A 19,026-nucleotide genomic window follows, 5' to 3' on the forward strand; every position below is an offset into this window, starting at 1 on the left:
GAAAATGCAACCAAGAGGAGGCTATATTATAATAAAGTTATTCATAGGTAAAGGGGAAAGTAAATGGGTACTATCATCCAAAGTTTAAGTAGTAGACCCCGAGCACCCAAAGCAATCCTGAGAAAAAAGAAAAGAGCTGGAGGCACCACACTATCTGACTTCAAAATATACTGCAAAACTATAGTAACCAACACAGCATGGTACTGGCATAAAAACAGACACATAGGCTAATGAAACAGAACAGAGAACCCAGAAATAAGTCCCTGCATTTACAGCCAAATCATTTTCGACAAAGGTACCAAGAACATACAGTGGGGAAAGAACAGTCTCTTCAATAAATGGTGTCAGGAAAACTGGATAGACACATGCAGAAGAATGAAACTAGACTCCTATGTCTCATCAAATAAAAAAATCAAATCAAAATGGATTAAAGACTTAACTATAAGACCCCAAACTATGAAGTCACTGGAATAAAACATTGGGGAAACATTTTAGGACACTGGTCTGGGCACAGGTTTTTTTGGGTAGGACCTCAAAAGCGCAGGCCACAAAAGCAAAAATAGACAAACGGGATTACACCAAGCTAAAAAGTGTACCCACAGGAAAGAAAACAATTAACAGAGTGAAGAGACAACCCAAAACATGAGAGAAAATATTTGCAATCTATCCATCTGACAACGGATTAATAACAAGAATATACAAGGAGCACAAACAACTCAATAGCAAAACAAGGCCGGCCACGGTGGCTCACACCTGTAATCCCAGCGCTTGGGAGGTGGAGGCGGGTGGATCATCTGAGGTTAGGAGTTCGAGACCAGCCTAGCGAACATGGTGAAACCCCGTCTTTACTAAAAATACAAAAAATTAGCCAGGTGTGATGGCGGGCACCTGTAATCCCAGCTACTCAGGAGGCTGAGGCAGAAGAATCGCTTGAACCCAGGAGGTGGACGTTGCAGTGATTCGAGATCACGCCACTGCACTCCAACCTGGGTGACAGAGTGAGACTCTGTCTCAAGAAACAAACAAACAAACAAAAAAATACAAATAGCAAAACAAAACAAAAAACCCCAACATGCAGTGTTTGATTTTCCCATTAACCCATTATCTACATTAGGTATTTCTCCTAATGCTATCCCTCCCCTAGCCCCCCATCCCCCGACAGGCCAGTGTGTGATGTTCCCCTCCCTGTGCCCATGTGTTCTCACTGTTCAACTCCCATTTATGAGTGAGAACATGTTATCAAACACTGCATGTTCTCACTCATAAATGGGAGTTGAACAGTGAGAACACATGGGCACAGGGAGGGGAACATCACACACTGGCCTGTCGGGGGATGGGGGGCTAGGGGAGGGATAGCATTAGGAGAAATACCTAATGTAGATAATGGGTTAATGGGTGCAGCAAACCACCATGGCATGTGTATACCTGTGTAACAAACCTGCATGTTCTGCACATGTATCCCCAAAACCTAGAGTATAATAAAATAATAATGATAATTTGAAAAAAAAAAAAAAAAAACCCCAACAACAAAAAATGAAATAATCCAATCAAAGGTAAAGTATTTATGATGATACAGAGACCTACAAATTCTTTTTTTTTTTTTTTTTTTTTTGAGACGGAGTCTCGCTCTGTCACCCAGGCTGGAGTGCAGTGGCGCGATCTCGGCTCACTGCAAGCTCCGCCTCCCGGGTTCACGCCCTTCTCCTGCCTCAGCCTCTCCGAGTAGCTGGGACTACAGGCGCCCGCCACCACGCCCGGCTAATTTTTTGTATTTTTAGTAGAGACAGGGTTTCACCGGGGTCTCGATCTCCTGACCTTGTGATCCGCCCGCCTTGGCCTCCCAAAGTGCTGGGATTACAAGCGTGAGCCACCGCGCCCAGCCGAGATCTACAAATCTAAGTGTGGTTTTGACTATATTTATCTTGGGGATTAATGCCTTGCTACCTGACATTTTATCTTAATTCAGTGTTATGTCACAGTGCTTACCCCCATTACGGGAGTTAAGCTCTCCCAGTTTCCTTTGTATCTTCTTTCCTGCTTTCACGCTTACTTCTACTTTAAATTAAATGTTTGAAAAGGTGATGTAATGATGATATAAAAGACATACAAAAGCGAAAAAATCCTACTTATTCCTATCATGTAGTAAATGCATCTATTTTTATTTTTATAAATTTTGTTTTTCCTTACATGCATAACTATTTTACATAATTTCACTTAGTGTTAGTTAATACCATGGCAGCTTCTGAGTTTTAAATCTGCAATACATACTTTTCCATACTTCTACATAATCATTATTACATTGTCTTAGTTTTAGTATTTCCTTGCCTTTAAAAATTACAAATTCATATATTCTGATCTCAAGAAATTTCTTTCAAAAACAATTTAAAAAAATTAATCCTAACTGAGACATCATGGCATCAAAAACAATTTGTAATGAAACATGCTAACTTTAAGTCTGTGGAGTAAGTATCCGAATGAGCTCATTTACTCAAAATTATATTTATTTTTATTTATTTTTGACATAGAGTCTTACTCTGTTGCTCAGCCTGGAGTGCAGTGGTGCAATCACAGTTCACTGCTTACCTCAACCTCCCTGGGCTCAGGTAATCTTTCCACCTCAGCCTCCTGAGCAGCTTGGACTACAGAGGCACACCACCCCACACTTCGCTAATTTTTGTAGTTTTGGTAGAGATAGAGTGTCGCCATGTTGCCTAGGCTGTTCTGGAATGCCTGGGCTCAGGCAATCTGCCAGCCTCAGCCTCCCAAAGTTTTCAAATTACAGGCATGAGCCAACATGCCCAGCCATTTTTACTTTTAAAAATAATTTTTAAAAGGATTTATTAATATTAATCTATACCTGGTCTTATGTTACCATTAAAAATTGTTAAATATTACTGTTAAATAGTTAAACTTACTGTTACAAAAAATTTTGGTAAATAGACTTCTGCATTTTAAGATTTGGGGATTTGGCAGTGATATCCACCACTACCTCAGCTGTCTTTTCTCTTTTCCTCCTACACTCTCAGATTTTATACGTGCACACACACACACACACACACAGAGAGTGGGTTTTTCTTTTCTGGTTTTCTGAAATATTTGTTTAGAAGGTTAGACAAGGATATTGGAATGAAATATCAATGCAGGTTTTTTTTTTGTTTTTTTTTTTTTTTTTTTAAGGCTAATCAAGGGAAGCAGTGGGAATGGAAAAGGAAGAAATCTGTAACTGGCTGTAATCAATTAGCTGTAAACAGCACCAGCCCAGTGCAGGATTTTCTTTCTAATATTTGTGTGTATTTTCAGATTTTTTCTCCAAATGAGCAGGTATAATTTTTAAAACAACAAAGAGTAGTAAAGATTAAAGCATAGATTCCTCTTAGATTTATCTTGCATTATCCATTTCATGTTACTCTACGTTTTACCTGCTTGGCAGATTTTTAAAGATTTCTCTCTCTCCCTCTACCTTCCCTAGACTTTTCCTCCTTCTATAACTATTTATTAGTAGGTTTTTTTGTTTCAGAAATCGTGCTAGGTGTGGGGAATAACAATGTCTTCACCTCACGCAGCTATTGGTCTGGCATGGGATTTTATAGAAGGTTTTTTTTTTTTTTTTTTTTGAGACGGAGTCTCGCTGTCGCCCAGGCTGGAGTGCAGTGATGCAATCTCGGCTCACTGCAGGCTCCGCATCCCAGGGTTCACACCATTCTCCTGCCTCAGCCTCCTGAGTAGCTGGGACTACAGGCGCCCGCCACCTCGCCCAGCTAATTTTTTTTTTTTTTTGTATTTTTAGTAGAGATGGTGTTTCACCGTGTTAGCCAGGATGGTCTCGATCTCCCGACCTCGTGATCCGCCCACCTCGGCCTCCCAAAGTGCTGGGATTACAGGCGTGAGCCACCGCGCCCGGCCTAGAAGGCTTTGTATGTAACACAAGGATCTTAAAAAGCCATTGAATGGTTTGAGACTGAACATATAAACAAAACTGGTCAGACTATGTGTGACAAAATAACTCTGGCCAACAACCTCTGCAGCAATTGGCTCAGAAAAGTCAGGATTTGGCCAATGACTGCCAGCTTTCCCGGTTTTTGTCGCTCTGCTTCCAACTTAAGACCAATCAGAGAAAGTCAAATATGCTTTCCAAGTCAATCACAGAGGATACCCTACTTCTAGCTAGCCCACTTCCAGCTTTCCCATGTCAGCAACCTACAATTAGAGTAGACCTGAAGCCTCCCCCACACCTTTTTTTTCCCACTATAAAGCTTCCCAGGCTGCATTGGAGTCTCTGCCAAAAAGTGATAGTGGCTGACTCCCTCCCTATAGCAACCGCTGAATAAACAGTCTCTGTTTATTGTGGTAGCCTTCATTTATTTCCACAAGATTTAACCAGAAGAATTTAATTATGAAAAGATCATCTTGTATGCTGTGTGAGACTGAACTGGAGAAGACTGGGTTGGAGGTAGATTGTAACTTTGGGCCTTGAATAGGTAGCAGCAACTGGTATAGACAACAGCAAATGGAATTAAAAACATCAAAGAGGTAGATTCAGCAAGACCTAATGAGTTACTGGACGCAGTGGGAGAAAGAAGGAAAAAGCTGAAGATAATTCCCTGGCTTGAGGAATTACATAAATGATTTCACCATTTCCTGAGACAGGGAATGCTGGAGGAAGAGGTTTGTGTTGGGGGTTGGAGATGAGAAAAATTTGGGGCAGAGGTTTCTGAATCATAGGCTTAACGTGACAATTGAAGATTTTGGGTAAATGAGATCACATAAGCAGAGAGTAGAAACAAAACAGAACATACATATGTAAATATCAAAATACTATCATCTTAAGATGTTTATGGAGAAATTGTAAAAGCATTCACAAAACCTTTTAAGATCCAAAGTTTAATAAATTGCTTTGAAGAAAATTAGCCTTACTTCACTCAAATTATAGGATGAACTTATTTCCCACTTTACCCAGGGACATTTCAGAGGGGAGAAACCTGCTCATTTGATACTCAGTTACAGGGAAAGAGACTAACACTTATAGTGGTCCTTTCATGTGTCTGGCATTTTTGATCTCAATTAATCTTCAAATCTACCAAGTAAAGGTAGCACTATTATCCCTCTTAATGAAACTGAGGCCCTGGGACCTAACTTGTTAAAGCCACATAGCTATTAACAATAAATGGGCCAGCGGGTATGTCTAATGTAGAAACTCTGGTTCTTTGTTCCTTAGTTCTCTGTCTGACTCCTCAATGGACAACCAACTCTCTGACTCTCTCTCTCTTTCTCTCTCTCTTCTCTCTTTAAAGAGTGGGGGTCTCCCTATGTTGCCCAGGCTGGCTTCGAATTCCTAGGCTCAAGCGATCCTCCTGCTTCAGCCTCTCAAATAGCTGGCACTATAGACACATGCAGCCAACTACAGAGGTTATTTCTTGCAAAAACCCTATAAACAAGGCTAGACAATTTTAAGCACACAGTTCATGGAAGTATTACAGACAGTGACAGGATATGACATCAACTAAAAGATTGTGGAAGTTCTCATGGGTTCTCAGAGGGAGAGCAAATTTGAGCAAGGAAGTTCAGGCATGATACCTACGCCAGTCAACTAATCACTATATTAATTGTTATTCAAAGTGGGAAATGAGGTCCTCCAACTAGCAGCACAAGAATCACCTGGAAACCTGTTAGAAAAGCGGAGTACTGGGGTTCATCTAAGACCTACAGAATCAGAATCCACATTTTAATAAGATCCCCATGTGCTCCATATGCACATTAAAGTTTGAGAAGCACTGCTCTAAAGGGGGTTGGGATTCTTTAGAATGAGGGGAACAACATTAAATAGAAAATAGATAAAGGGTAACCAATTAGATATCTTGTGATTTCAACATATGATTAAGGTGAATTTCACTGCCAATCCCATCACTCTCCAGGGGATAAAGCACTCTTTAAACTACATTACCTCTACCTTCCTGTAGGAAGCCAGAGCCACATAAACACTGGGATTAATACTAGAAAAACAATCTGAGAACTATCTTCCTATTTGGTAGGTTTTGATACCCAGTGTATTAGTCTGTTTTCACACTGCTATAAAGACACACCCAAGACTGGGTAATTTATCATGGAAAGAGGTTTAATTGACTCACAGTTCCACCTGGCTAGGGAGGCCTCAGGAAAAACAATCATGGCGGAAGGCAAAGGGGAAGCAAAGACCTTCTTTACAGGTGGCAGGAAAGACAGAGAGAGAGAGAGAGCAAAGAGGAAGGGCCCCTTATAAAACCATCAGATCTCGTCAGAACTCACTATCACGAGAACAGCATGGGGGAAATCACCCCCATGATCCAATCACCTCCCACCAGGTCCCTCCCTCAACACCTGGGGATTACAATTCGAGATGAGATTTGGGTGGGGACACAAAACCAAACCATTTAACCCTGTAAATATCATCTGAAATTATTTAATAATTTAATAGGCTGGGCGCAGTGGCTCATGCTTGTAATCCCAGCACTTTGGGAGGCCGAGGCGGGCGGATCACGAGGTCAGGAGATCAAGACCATCCTGGCTAACACGGTGAAACCCCATCTCTACTAAAAATACAAAAAATTAGCCGGGCGTGGTGGCGGGCGCCTGTAGTCCCAGCTACTCGGAGAGGCTGAGGCAGGAGAATAGAGTGAACCCGGAAGGCGGGGCTTGCAGTGAGTCGAGATTGCACCACTGCACTCCAGCCTGGGTGACAGAGCGAGACTCCGTCTCAAAAATAATAATAATAATTATTATCATAATAATTTAATAAAGCTGTTATGACTAGAGTCATTAATAATAGCAGAAAGTTACCATTTATGGGGCACTTGGAATGTATGTGCTGGGCACTGTGCTAAATGCCTTACAAATACTTTAATTCTCACAATAATTTGATGAGGTAGGCATTTCTAAAAATATCTTTTACAGATGAGGAAACAGACACAGAAAGGGCAAGCAACGTGTCCTAAGTTCCTCACAATTAGAAAATGGCCACCAAGCAGGGCACGGTGGCTCACGCCTGTAATTCCAGCACTTTGGGAGGCCGAGGCGGGCGGATCACAAGGTCAGGAGATTGACACCATCCTGGCTAACATGGTGAAACCCCACCTCTACTAAAAATACAAAAAATTAGTCGGGCATGGTGGCGGGTGCCTGTAGTCCCAGCAACTCAGGCGGCTGAGGCAGGAGAATGGCGTGAACCCGGGAGGCGGAGCTTGCAGTGAGCCGAGATTGTGCCACTGCACTCCAGCCTGGGTGACAGAGCAAGACTCCGTCTCAAAAAAAAAAAAAAAAAAAAGAAAATGGCCACCAAAATTCTGGCACTATTTTATTGTTTCGAAACTGGAGAAGTATGAGAAATCACTTTAAAAAAGAAGATGCTGGAATCACTACAGTAGGGATTATCAAAATTTTTATAGAGAGAAAATTTGAAGATATAATGCTTACATAGAATATGTCTATGAGAAGTTCACAACATGAAACAAAAATAACAATTCAATATCCCAGATTCCTAAACTATTGTTTTCCCTATTTACTAATAACTTTACTCATAATCTATATTTACATTTTCCATAATTCTACCAAAGAACATTTCAAAGTTGTTAAAGTTAGAAAAATCTAATACTCTGTGAATACCATTTGTAGTAGCTTAGATAGAATTTATAGGAGCTATTGCTTTTTACAAAAGCTATTTTTGTGAAAGATGCAGGAAAAAAAATACCACTTAATGCAGAAGTAAAGCATACACACAGAAAAATCAGCAAAATAACCCGTACATTTTACCTGCTGCCTTAGGCAGCAATATTCAAGCCTATTTCTTTAATTACTAAAAACTAAGGTTAGGGTAACTGAAAGGTTCAATTTAGGTCTGTAATAAAGAAAATGATATAAAACAGCTATTAAAAGCCCAGGTAGCCAAAGTAGCATTTCTATATTAGGAAATCCAGCTGCAACTTAGAAACATCTCTGAAGGGATAAAGTGAGCAGACCGAAATCTGCATTAAAGCAAGTAAGACTTCAGGGGCATCCAGTCTCACTCTCACATCCTGGAAGCCAGTGGGAACAATCAGAATTCTAGAGAATCCCTTAGCTTTAAGGCCCAAATAACTTTATGAGCTCTAGTTCCCTGGATAAAGGATGATGACAATGACAATGATGATGTTGATAACTGCTTGTTTTCAATATATAGGTCTCTGTATAAGTTCTCTATATCATTGTATAAGTTTGCTTATATATTATTTCTTTTTGTTTTGTTTTTTGAGACGGAGTCTCACTCTGTTGCCAGGCTGGAGTGCAGTGGCACAATCTTGGCTCACTTCAACCTCTGCCTCCCATGTTCAAGTGATTCTCCAGCCTCAGCCTCCCGAGTAGCTGGACTACAGGCGTGTGCCACCACGCCCACCTAATTTTTGTATTTTTAGTAGAGACGGAGTTTCACCATGTTGGCCAGGATGGTCTTGATCTCCTAAACTCGTGATCCGCCCTCCCCAGCCTCCCAAAGTGCTGGGATTACAGGCGTGAGCCACCGCGCCCGGCCTATATATATTATTTCATTTAATCTTTACAATGGATATGAGTACTATCATTATCTCCATTTGATAGAAAGGTTAAGATACTTTCCTTTGGTCACATAGCTGGTAAGTGATGAAGCTGACAATGAACTGAAGTAGACGTGATACTCTCACCTTTAGCCACTAGGATAGAAGCTTCTGCTTCTCAGAAGCACACACAGGCAGAAGAGAAGTTTGCAAATGTGCAGTGGTTTGAAAGAACTGGAAACAGTTCTCAGGATCTTTCCTAAACTGGCCTAAGGCAGAGGCCTAAAAGGTTATCATTTTTTCGTTCCAGGGTCTCTAGACCCCCGTTCTATGAGTAAAGAAACTGAGTAACTCAGTTAACTTCTCATGAACTTAGAGTTTTCGTTTGTAAAAACAACCACAGGCAAAAAACAAGAAGGCTGAGGATCACTAAGATTTCTCCCAGCTATAAGAAGTTCCTATTCTATTTCTTTGGGGAGAAACTACCTTTTTCCTCAGTACTTCAAAAATGTTACTACTCCTAGAATTAGTTATTAACAAGTCAGAAACATGAATTAATGCAAATTGATTGCTTTCTTCTTGGAAGAGAATCCTAGGCCCTGGAAAGAGCAGTAGTAATGAAAGAAAAGAAAGAAAATTAAAATGGGGAGAAAGTGCACACACATATACACAGGTATACTTGTTTTATTTGGTATGTTTTGGACTATTTTGGCAATGGCTTTTAAAAAGTATTTTTCCTTAAAAAAGAAAAAGCCACGCTTGCTTGCCTTGTATAACGTTGCCCAATTTTTCTTGGAGCAAGTAAAGGAAGACTGAGAGCCATCAGTTATCAAATTCACATACTTTTCAGTTTTGCCCCTTGCCTGGGAGTATGGCTGTACTGTTGATCTTTCTTGCAGCCCAGGGAGTGGAGAGCTATTGTTCCTCAAAATTCTCCCCGCTCAGATGGGAATAGGTACACAAAATCGATTAGGCAAATTCCCCTAACACCTATTTCTCCTCATGCAAAGTGCTGTTGCTCCGCAGGTTACTGCGTAAATGTCAGACCTCAGAGAGCTCAACTCTATTCCCATGGTAGAAGAGGTCCCCAGTCAACTGACCACTCCCAACGAACTCTCCAAGGCTCCAGGATGTGAACGCAAGAGACAGGGTTCCTGACGCAGCCTGAGATTTGAGAAGCCTCAACAGGAATTCCCACAATTGCCCCACACCATTAGTATGAGGCAGGACAGGGTTCCTCCAGGAATTCGCGGCTTTTAAGGCACGATCAAACCTCTCTGGGGGAGCAATGGAATCCTAGTAGGAAACAAACAACTTGGGGTTTCTAAACACCTCCGCCTCGAATGGAGATCCAAGGGCCTCAAGTGGAATTTCTCAACAGATCAACTTGCAAGAGTGAATTTTGTATTCATAACAAAAGCAAACCCAAAACCAAATACAGTACAAGCATAATAAAACAAATCAACTCTATTCTCTCCCGGTTCTCTCCGACCCAACCTGTAACAACCAGCTTCCAATTTCATATTTTAAAAATGCTTAATTTCTAATTTTAACAGCGTTTTCCTCCTCTCTGTGTGCAGGCTTTAGTCGCAGCAAATTTAAGCATGGGAAAATTTACATCTGTATCAAGAACATCACTCGGTAACAGGGATCTACGTATTAAAAAGTTCAGTGCAAACTGATCAGGTCATCAAATCAGATTTTGCTAAGAATGATTCCTTTCCTCCCAGTAGCTCTATGACCGCTTTTCGAAGAAGCGCGGCAAAGCCCCGCCTACTCAGTTTGCTGGGACCCTCCAGGAGGACCACACAGCGCTGGTCCCCGCACAGGATGGTTGACAACAGCCAGCCCCTCGCAACCGGTGCAGTTCTCAGGGGGTGGGGAACCAGATTAGCTCTGCGCTTGGAATCTCCATCCCGCGGCTTCCCCCATCTTCACTCCTGTCCCCAGTTCCGCCCTTGCCACCCCCAGGTCTGGACCCCGTTTCGAGACCTCACCCCCACCCCCTCCACCTCTGAAAGCACAGACACCTGCTCATACCTGCGCCTCATCGTCCTCCGTCACCACCCCAACCACTGGGATTTGACTGGAACTGCTAGACTTGTTCCTGATGCCGGATTCCTGGGCCTCGGCGGTCGCCCTGGCTTCCTCTGTCCACATGGCTGGTGGCAGCGGGGTGGAGAGTGAGGGGATCTTCCTGTCCTAAGGTGCGCCCGCAGTCGCTGGGCCCAAAGAGGCCCCGCCACCGAGAAGGGAAGGCAGCCTGAGAGTCGCTAGAGTCGCGAAAGGTCCCAAAATTCCGCCAGGCGCCTAGGCCACCGCCATACAGTCCGCGTAGCGCCGCTGCCGCCCCCCAGCTGACCCAGGCGTCTGATCCCTGGCCGGCCGGTTGTTAACACAAGCCAGCACGTTGCTAGGGGGCGGGGCCAGAGGCTACGGAAAGCCGGAGAGCCAAACTACCCCAAAGCCTAATTGCACTCCGCGCCCGGCGAGTTTGCAGGCTTGAGGTAAGGAGCCTTCAGGAGGCACCTCGGTAGGTAGCGGCTAGTGGTGCCTTAGGCGCCCGATGTGTTTCGGTCTAGATAGTCTTGCTTCAAACAGGCATGAGTGGGTGGAAGGGTGAGGGATGTCTATGGGATACCTTGGGCGTGATACGATGGACGGATAGTGTTGAAAGCGTTTCTCTCACCCCAGGGGAATGACCAGTCTCGCTGACATTCCCCAGCTTTTATCTGTACTTTACTGGCCCAACTGGACAGTTAAATAAACAAACATAAAAGGTATTGTACAAAATGTTAAAAGGCTTTTGAGTCAGATTATTGAATCTAGAGCGAGTTATCCCTTGAAGTCTCACTTTTCTCATCTGTAAAATAGGACTGTTGTGAGGATTGAATGAGATGACGGTGTTTGTTAAGTGGTGCTTGGCACGGCATCCCGCATGGTCAAGATTATCATTATCTTTATTACTGTTTGAGAACTAAAAATTAAATCCTAAGCCCCACAACCGACTGAACGGACGCCCTTTTGGCCAAGGGGACCCCCGATAAACCTTAAAAGCTGAATTCCTGGCCCTGACGGGACGGAAGGACGGACACGCCTCGCTATACCCCCCTAACTCCTCCCTTTTCACGTCCCCCTCACCCCTGGTTTTTTGAGACAGGGTCTCACTGTGTCCCCCAGGCTGGAGTGCAGTGGCAGGATCGTAGCTCTGCAACCTCCAACCCCTGGGTCAAACGATCCTCCCGCTTCAGCCTCGGGAATAGCTGGGAGTACAGGTGCACATCCCACCTAGCTCGGCTCCCCCTCCCTCTGAGGGCTTAGACTCAACAACTGACGAGCATTAATGTTAAAATAGTGATCAGAAGGCTAACAGAATGGACTCTGTGGCAATAACAAATTATAAGCAAGACCTAAGGCCATGCCAGGCAAGAGTTAAGTCACTCACACCCACACTTAAAGAATAACCTATGTTTTAACTGCTGCAGTGTTTTTATTTTTCTCTAGCTGTTAAATAAGAATTGCCCTCGGCATAAGCAATATTGAAATAATTGCAGCTCATCCATGGCCAGATGTTGACTAACAAGACCCTTCTGTTCCACAAGTCATAACTGCAGTTTTGATTGGACAAGCGACTGATTCAATAACTTTCCCCTGATAAAAGACCACCCACTATGGACTGGTTCTGGCAGGTTTACAGAGACTGAGCACTAGTACATTCATGTCTCTGCTTCTCCTTTTGATGTATAGGGACTGTAATGCATTTAAATGTTAAGTTTCCACTCCACAGTGAGCATGGGATGCATGTCACATGCATGTTTATTCATCACCCCTCTTAGTGAAGATTCACAGCTCCTCTTACAATCTGTTGAATATGTCTGTTTAGCCAACTCATTCAGCATAAAGCTTCGGCTCCAACTCCACCTCCTTCAAAGTGCCTATTGACTGTCTCTGTGGGAGCCTGGGCTTCCCAGCCTGCAGAATGGCCAGCCTGCAGGTTGTAACTCAATATAAGAAATAAAATCTCCTTTCTAAATTTATAGATCTCATGATTTTTCAGTTGACATGTTGTTGCCTATCCATTGTAGCCTGAATAATAATACAAGAAGGGTCAAGACTATAATGGAAAGCTTCTCATGATGATCATCAGTATAATTTAATAACTCAAACACCATAACTGAAAATTAAAAAAAACTCTGTCTTTTAATCTGTTTTTTAAACTTTCAAAAATTATTCAAGATTTAAACGTGCATTTTTGTATTTTCCATAGAATTTATGAATTTAAAATTACATATAAACTCAATGAAAATAAATATTACTCCACTTCTCAGAGCTTCTCTCCTCATTTCTAGAATGAGGTTGATAAGTGATTTTGAAGGTTCCTTCTACCTCGGACTTTAAATATTTCTGGCCCTAAAAGAAAAATGGGAACACTAGATTGGGACTGGCAGCACTTGATTGTAAATCCTAGCCGAAGAGACCAAGTTTTGTTGAGAGTAGTGAGCACTTCTAGCACCTGTTTCCACACTTCTAGTCATTCTTCCACTTTTCTCATCCTCAGCCCTCTGAAACTGTGAGATCACCAACACTTGGGATCAAAGTCTATTAACACTTTTCAGTTCTCATCCTGTTGTACTAGTCTGTAGTATTTTATACTGTTGACCCCTCTCCTCTTTTTACAACTCCCCTTGCCTAGGCTTCCACGTTCTTTTTGTTTTTCTTTCATCTCTACAGCTACTCATTGGTATCTTTTTTGTTTGTTTGTTTGAGACGGAGTCTTGCTTTGTCGCCCAGGCTGGAGCGTAGTGGCGAGATCTCGGCTCACTGCAAGCTCCGCCTCCCGGGTTCACGCCATTCTCCTGCCTCAGCCTCCCGAGTAGCTGGGACTACAGGCGCCGGCCACCACGCCCGGCTAATTTTTTGTATTTTTAGTAGAGACGGGGTTTCACCATGTTAGCCAGGATGGTCTCGATCTCCTGACCTCGTGATCCGCCCGCCTCGGCCTCCCAAAGTGCTGGGATTACAGGTGTGAGCCACTGCACCCAGCCTCATTGGTATCTTTATGGGCCCAGCACGCTTCTGCTGCACGACTCTGCTGCCTAGCTACTGATAGATAGCTTTAAAACCACTCTTAGATCTTACATCTAGAGGGCAGTTTAGTAGGTCTAAGGTTGCTTCCGCCTAGGGAAAGTGCAAAGTGTGTTAAGTGTTTTATTCATATGACCTTAATTGCTGTTACACAATCCAAGTAAACCACGTCAAAAGGAGACTGAAACTACTTGGATGAACACAATGGAATCCTGTGGAATGGCACCCCAAACCAAGATGGTGGCAGAGAGCTGACAATTGGATTATTTGCGTATCCTTTGTGTGGTCATCCTAGCATCTCAGGATCAGGAAAGATGAAGAAGAGGGAGGGGAAAGAAAAATTTCCACTTAAAGTAGAGCTTGCCTAGGAGACATCAACTGACTCTTGTATTTTAACACCAAAGGCTGAAGCTGATAAGGGTCTTTAAGCCTCAGTGAGCTTAGACAGGCACCTTCCTCACTGGACCTAACTGAAGAGACTTTCCTGACTAGTGAACAATGGGATATTTATTTTATTTAACCAACGGTGTAGAGACCTATATATTCATTCTGCCCTATATCCAGAGTGCCAGTTTCCAACGCTTAATTAGCATAAGCCCCATGAGCTCCCCACTTCTAACATTTAAAAACCCCTGACTTTCCCTCCTCAGTGAAATTCTTCATGGAGTAATTTCTCTTGCTTGGCAAGTTAATAGACTCAGCTTTGTAGTTTTTTTTTCTAGCTCTAACGGTATTTGTTTTACTCATGGACAGGTGAGAAGGACAAGGATAGAGGAGTCTTCAAACACTCCACAGCCAGCCATCTTGGGTGAATTACTGCAGTTTTCGAAAGGTGTCAGCAGGTTTCCTCCCACATAACATTTGCATTATGTTGTACATGCCACCATCTTCAGATGGCTAATCCCTATGAAATTCAGTTCACATGACATTTTCTAGGAAACCTTTACATCCTTTGCTGTGTTTGGTGCAACCTTGTCTGTCATTCTGTTTTTGTACTCATCACATACTTAATGGTATCAACTGGTTCAGCAATTGGACCCCTTCCTACTGTACTGAGATTCTTGAGAGTCACTTTGATATGCACTCCAGACCCTCAGCATACTGTCTAGAGCAGTAGTTTTCAAAACCTAATGTGTATCAGAATCATCTGGAGAAATAGTTAAAACAGAATCTCAAGCCCTACCTGCAGAGTCTCTGCTTCAGTAAGTCTGGGTGAGGCCCAAGGATATGTGTTTTTAACCAGTTCCCAAACAATGTTGATGCTATTGGTCTGGAGAACATACTTTGGGACTTCCTGGTCCATATCATACTAGTTACTCAAAAAATGTTCATTAAAAGATTTCAAGGATTATAAATTACTTTTTACTTTGATTTGAAGCCAAATTAAACCATTTTGTAAGTTATCCAAAGTAAGGTAAATACTCCAGGTCCTTGCTACTCAAAATGGGGTCCTTGGGCTACTTGCACTGGCATTACTAGGGACTCTGTTAGGAATGGAGACTCTCTTGCCGCATGGTGGACCTACTGACTCAGAATCTCCATTTTAACAAGATCCTCAGGTGATCAGTACACACATCAAAATTTGAGAAGCACTGCTCGTGTGTGTGTGTGTGTGTGTATGTTTGTGTGTGTTGTCATTATTATTGCTTTGGAGTAGTTTTAACAGCCTCCATAAAACTGGCTTTCACTAATTATTCCATTTGTGGATTTTCCAAGTCCTTCGTTCCCAAATAATAGTGGGTTTACTCTTCTTCTTGGTAAGTGCACAAAGATTAAGCTTCATAAAAGCTTTAACTTTATATTTGGTATGTTGACTTAATTTTAATCATTATTTATTGCTTCTTCTGTTATGACACAAAAACACAGAAGGGTGAAAGGGTGAAATGAATACTGAAGGAGTAAATTATTTCAGCAAAAAAGATAAATAGCAGAGAAACATGAGAAATGAGTTATACCTACAGAATAGAAATGCTTGAATGTGGTAACAATTCTGCAGAATTTAATAGCTCTGTTAAGTTACAAATTGCAATTTCTTAGTAGCACCTGTAGACTTAAAGATCAACTAGTAGTTTTAATAATATATTGACTTACAAGTTTTACTTTTAAAAGTAACAAAGAAAGCTAAATATGTTTTAAAATAAATATACTACAAATTGTGGTTCTATTTTCCTTCTTTTTCTTGTTTGTACTCTGCCTAATTAGCAATGTTTAGTAAAATTATAATTATTTCTAATCATATGAATAATTATATATTCTTGAATTAAGAATATGTCTAATAAGTATTTTAGACTACATATGAATTTCGTAGTCTCTACTGTCAGATGTTCTAAATGTGCAAGCAAATGTTATTCCTTTCTGAATTAGAGTAATTTATTTTAAATAAAGAATGTTTAGGCCGGGCGCAGCGGCTCACGCTTGTAATCCCAGCACTTTGGGAGGCCAAGGCGGGCGGATCACGAGGTCAGGAGATCGAGACCACGGTGAAACCCCGTCTCTACTAAAAAATACAAAAAATTAGCCGGGCGTGGTGGCGGGTGCCTGTAGTCCCAGCTACTCGGAGAGGCTGAGGCAGGAGAATGGCGTGAACCCGGGAGGCGGAGCTTGCAATGAGCCAAGATTGCGCCACTGCACTCCAGCCTGGGCGACAGAGCGAGACTCCGTCTCAAAAAAAAAAAGAATGTTTATAGCACATATGAAGTCTAGTCATAGTTTTTAGTAGGTTAGCTTTAGGGAAATTTTGTAAGAGAAGAAATGCATACAAAACCAGAATTTATTATACTTATTTTTTTTTTTTTGAGACAGGGTCTCACTCTGTCACCCAGGCTGGGGTGCAGTGGCATGATCTCTGCTCACTGCAGCCCTGACCTTCCTGGGCTCAGGTGATCCTCCCACCTCCCACCTCCCACCTTAGCCTCCCGAGCAGCTGGAACTACAAGTGCGTGCCACCGTGTCTGGCTAATTTTTGTTATTTTTTGTAGAGATGGGGTTTCACCATGTTACCCAGGTTGGTCTTGAACTCCTGGGTTCAAAGGATCTGCCCACTTTGGCCTCCCAAAGTGCTAGGATCACAGGCGTGAGCCACCGCTCCCAGCCTATACTTCACTGTTTTAAAAAACTTTTTCAGGTTGACAGCACAGAAACAAAGCCTAAAAACAAAACAAAAGTAATTACCTCTTTCCAACAGAATCATTATTGTACATTTGGGAAGAATAAGTACTTGTAACAGAAAACAAAAGTAAAAGAATAGTCACCCCTGAAGTCAACCATTCTAATGAAAAGTATACTAACAATAACCCAAACTGCAAGTGATTTTTAAGTAGGAAGCTGCAGGAACTACTCATGTTTAGTGGAAAAGTAAACAAATTGAAAGTAAAGAAAATGAAAAGAAGAATTTATAAAGCGCTACTTTTACCCAATCAAAGCTGCAGTTCCATGATATGGGAATAATTATATAAAAAAAATATTCCTGAGATTTTAGAACAACTGTTTATTGTGTTTAAATGGTGGGTGGTTATAGTGCAATGACCCCAGGATGGAACTGTCTTTGTTGTGGAGCAAGATTAATCAGACAAGTTTGTTCCAATGACATTAATTATTTGAGTTCTATATCTAAATTGACTTGTTCTGATTCTGTGAACCCTGTATTAACTTTTGAGGACTGCTGTAACAAATACCACAGACTGGGTGGCTTTAACAACAGAAATTTATTTTGTTACAGTTCTGGAGGCTAGAAGTTGAAGACTAAGGTGTTGGCAGGATTGGTTTCATCTTGAGGCATCTCTCCTTGGCGTGCCGTGTTTTCCCTTTTACTTCATGTGGTCTTCCCTCTGTGCATGCCTGATTCCTAATCTCCTCTATGAGGACACCAGTCATATTGGATTAGGGCCCAACTGTACGACCACACTTTACCTCTTCAAAGATCCTATCTCCAAATACATTCTGAGGTAGTGTGGGAGTTAGGATTTCAATGTATCAATTTTGAGGAAACACAGTTCAGCCCATAACAGATCCCAGTATCTTTTGAATTATAACTTCAATTCTTATAAACAGCAGATTCAAGAATAAAGTATGTTTAATTAAGGCACAAATGGTATTCTTGCCTACAGGACACTGATATTTCACACAGTAGTGCTGAGTTACTACTCTGATTTAACAGTGTGTCACTGTATATTTGATCAATGTGAATCTGCCCCTGAGGGGTTTTTCTACTCTCAGGGGTCTCAACAAATCTGGATTTTGAGTCTGCAGGGTCCTGTGCCTGACTTTCTCAAAGTCATCATTTGTCTCTTGTTTCACTTCCTGTTAGAAGAATCCACTACCAAAAGTACTGTACTAGTCTAGGTTCCCCAAGCCTGCCATAAATAAACAACACCAACATTCACTTGCTGCCACTCTATGGGGAGTACTATCTCTGAGAAACAGAAGTGAGGAAAAACATGGAAGTGAGGCAGTAGGAGAAGGGAACACAAACACAGGTGTTAGTGAGCTGGTCATAGCTTTGCAACAAGTGCAGTTAATTTCTCGGTCTTTGAGGATATTTTCATGAAGGTCTTATGAATTATTGCACTTTAGAACAGCCTATCTGGGGGAAAGGAAGGGAGAATTTATCTACTAGCTTCATTTTGTGCTGTATCTCCTTGATCAAATTTCACTCCTTAAGTAGGATTGCCAGATTTAGAAAAATTTTAAAAAGCCCATGCTTATAATAAAAAGTAATTTATTGTTTGTCTGCAATTCAAATTTAACTGAGAGTCCTGTATTTTACCTGACAATCCTACTCTCAGGATATTAGCACCTAAGCATTTCCAGGCAGCAGCTGGGGAAGCCAGAACCTCCACGGACAAATCTGGTGCACAGGCACAAAGGTCAGTTTCTCCTTGTCAGTGGCACAGCGTACAGGACTCCGCAACATATAGCAGTGTGGCGGTGGTGGTAGTGGCAGCAGCAGCAGCAGAAACTCTTTTTTTTTTTTGAGATGGAGTCTCGCTGTGGCCCAGGCTGGCGTGCAGTGGCGCGATCTCGGCTTACTGCAGCCTCCGCCCCCGGGGTTCATGCCATTCTCCTGCCTCAGCCTCCCGAGTAGCTGGGACCACAGGCACCTGCCACCTCGCCCGGCTAATTTTTTGTATTTTTAGTAGAGACGAGGTTTCACTGTCTTAGCCAGGATGGTCTCGATCTCCTGACCTCGTGATCCGCCCGCATTGGCCTCCCAAAGTGCTGGGATTACAGGCGTGAGCCACCGCGCCCGGCCCAGAAACTCTCCTTTAGGACAACAGGGTAGCGCTAGGCCACTGGCCAGGAGGCAAGGCATGAGGTGGAAGCAGTGATGGGAAGGGCATGAGGAAGAGGCAAGAGGATGTAGGCATGGCTGCATGGATGCACGGTGATAAAAAACATAATTTTC

The 19,026-nt window shown here is 42.4% G+C and overlaps 1 protein-coding gene across 5 annotated transcripts in view; it reads right to left on the reverse strand.

Moving 5' to 3' along the window:
* CFAP69 (cilia and flagella associated protein 69) overlaps positions 1-10,974 on the reverse strand; it is a 73,486-nt gene extending 62,512 nt beyond the window's left edge. For 2 of the 5 annotated variants that reach the window (XM_055272763.2, XM_055272762.2), the window contains exon 1: positions 10,578-10,966. In XM_055272763.2, the coding sequence (XP_055128738.1) occupies positions 10,578-10,697 (120 nt within the window). In that variant the 5' untranslated portion in view covers positions 10,698-10,966. Of the gene's footprint in view, positions 1-10,577 lie in introns of all 5 variants that reach the window. The other 3 variants (XM_055272764.2, XM_063636402.1, XM_063636403.1) reach the window with 3 other exon arrangements.
* Between the last annotated feature and the right edge of the window lie 8,052 nt (positions 10,975-19,026).

The sequence above is a fragment of the Symphalangus syndactylus genome, chromosome 3 (assembly GCF_028878055.3).
Source record: "Symphalangus syndactylus isolate Jambi chromosome 3, NHGRI_mSymSyn1-v2.1_pri, whole genome shotgun sequence".
Classification (NCBI taxonomy): domain Eukaryota; kingdom Metazoa; phylum Chordata; class Mammalia; order Primates; family Hylobatidae; genus Symphalangus; species Symphalangus syndactylus.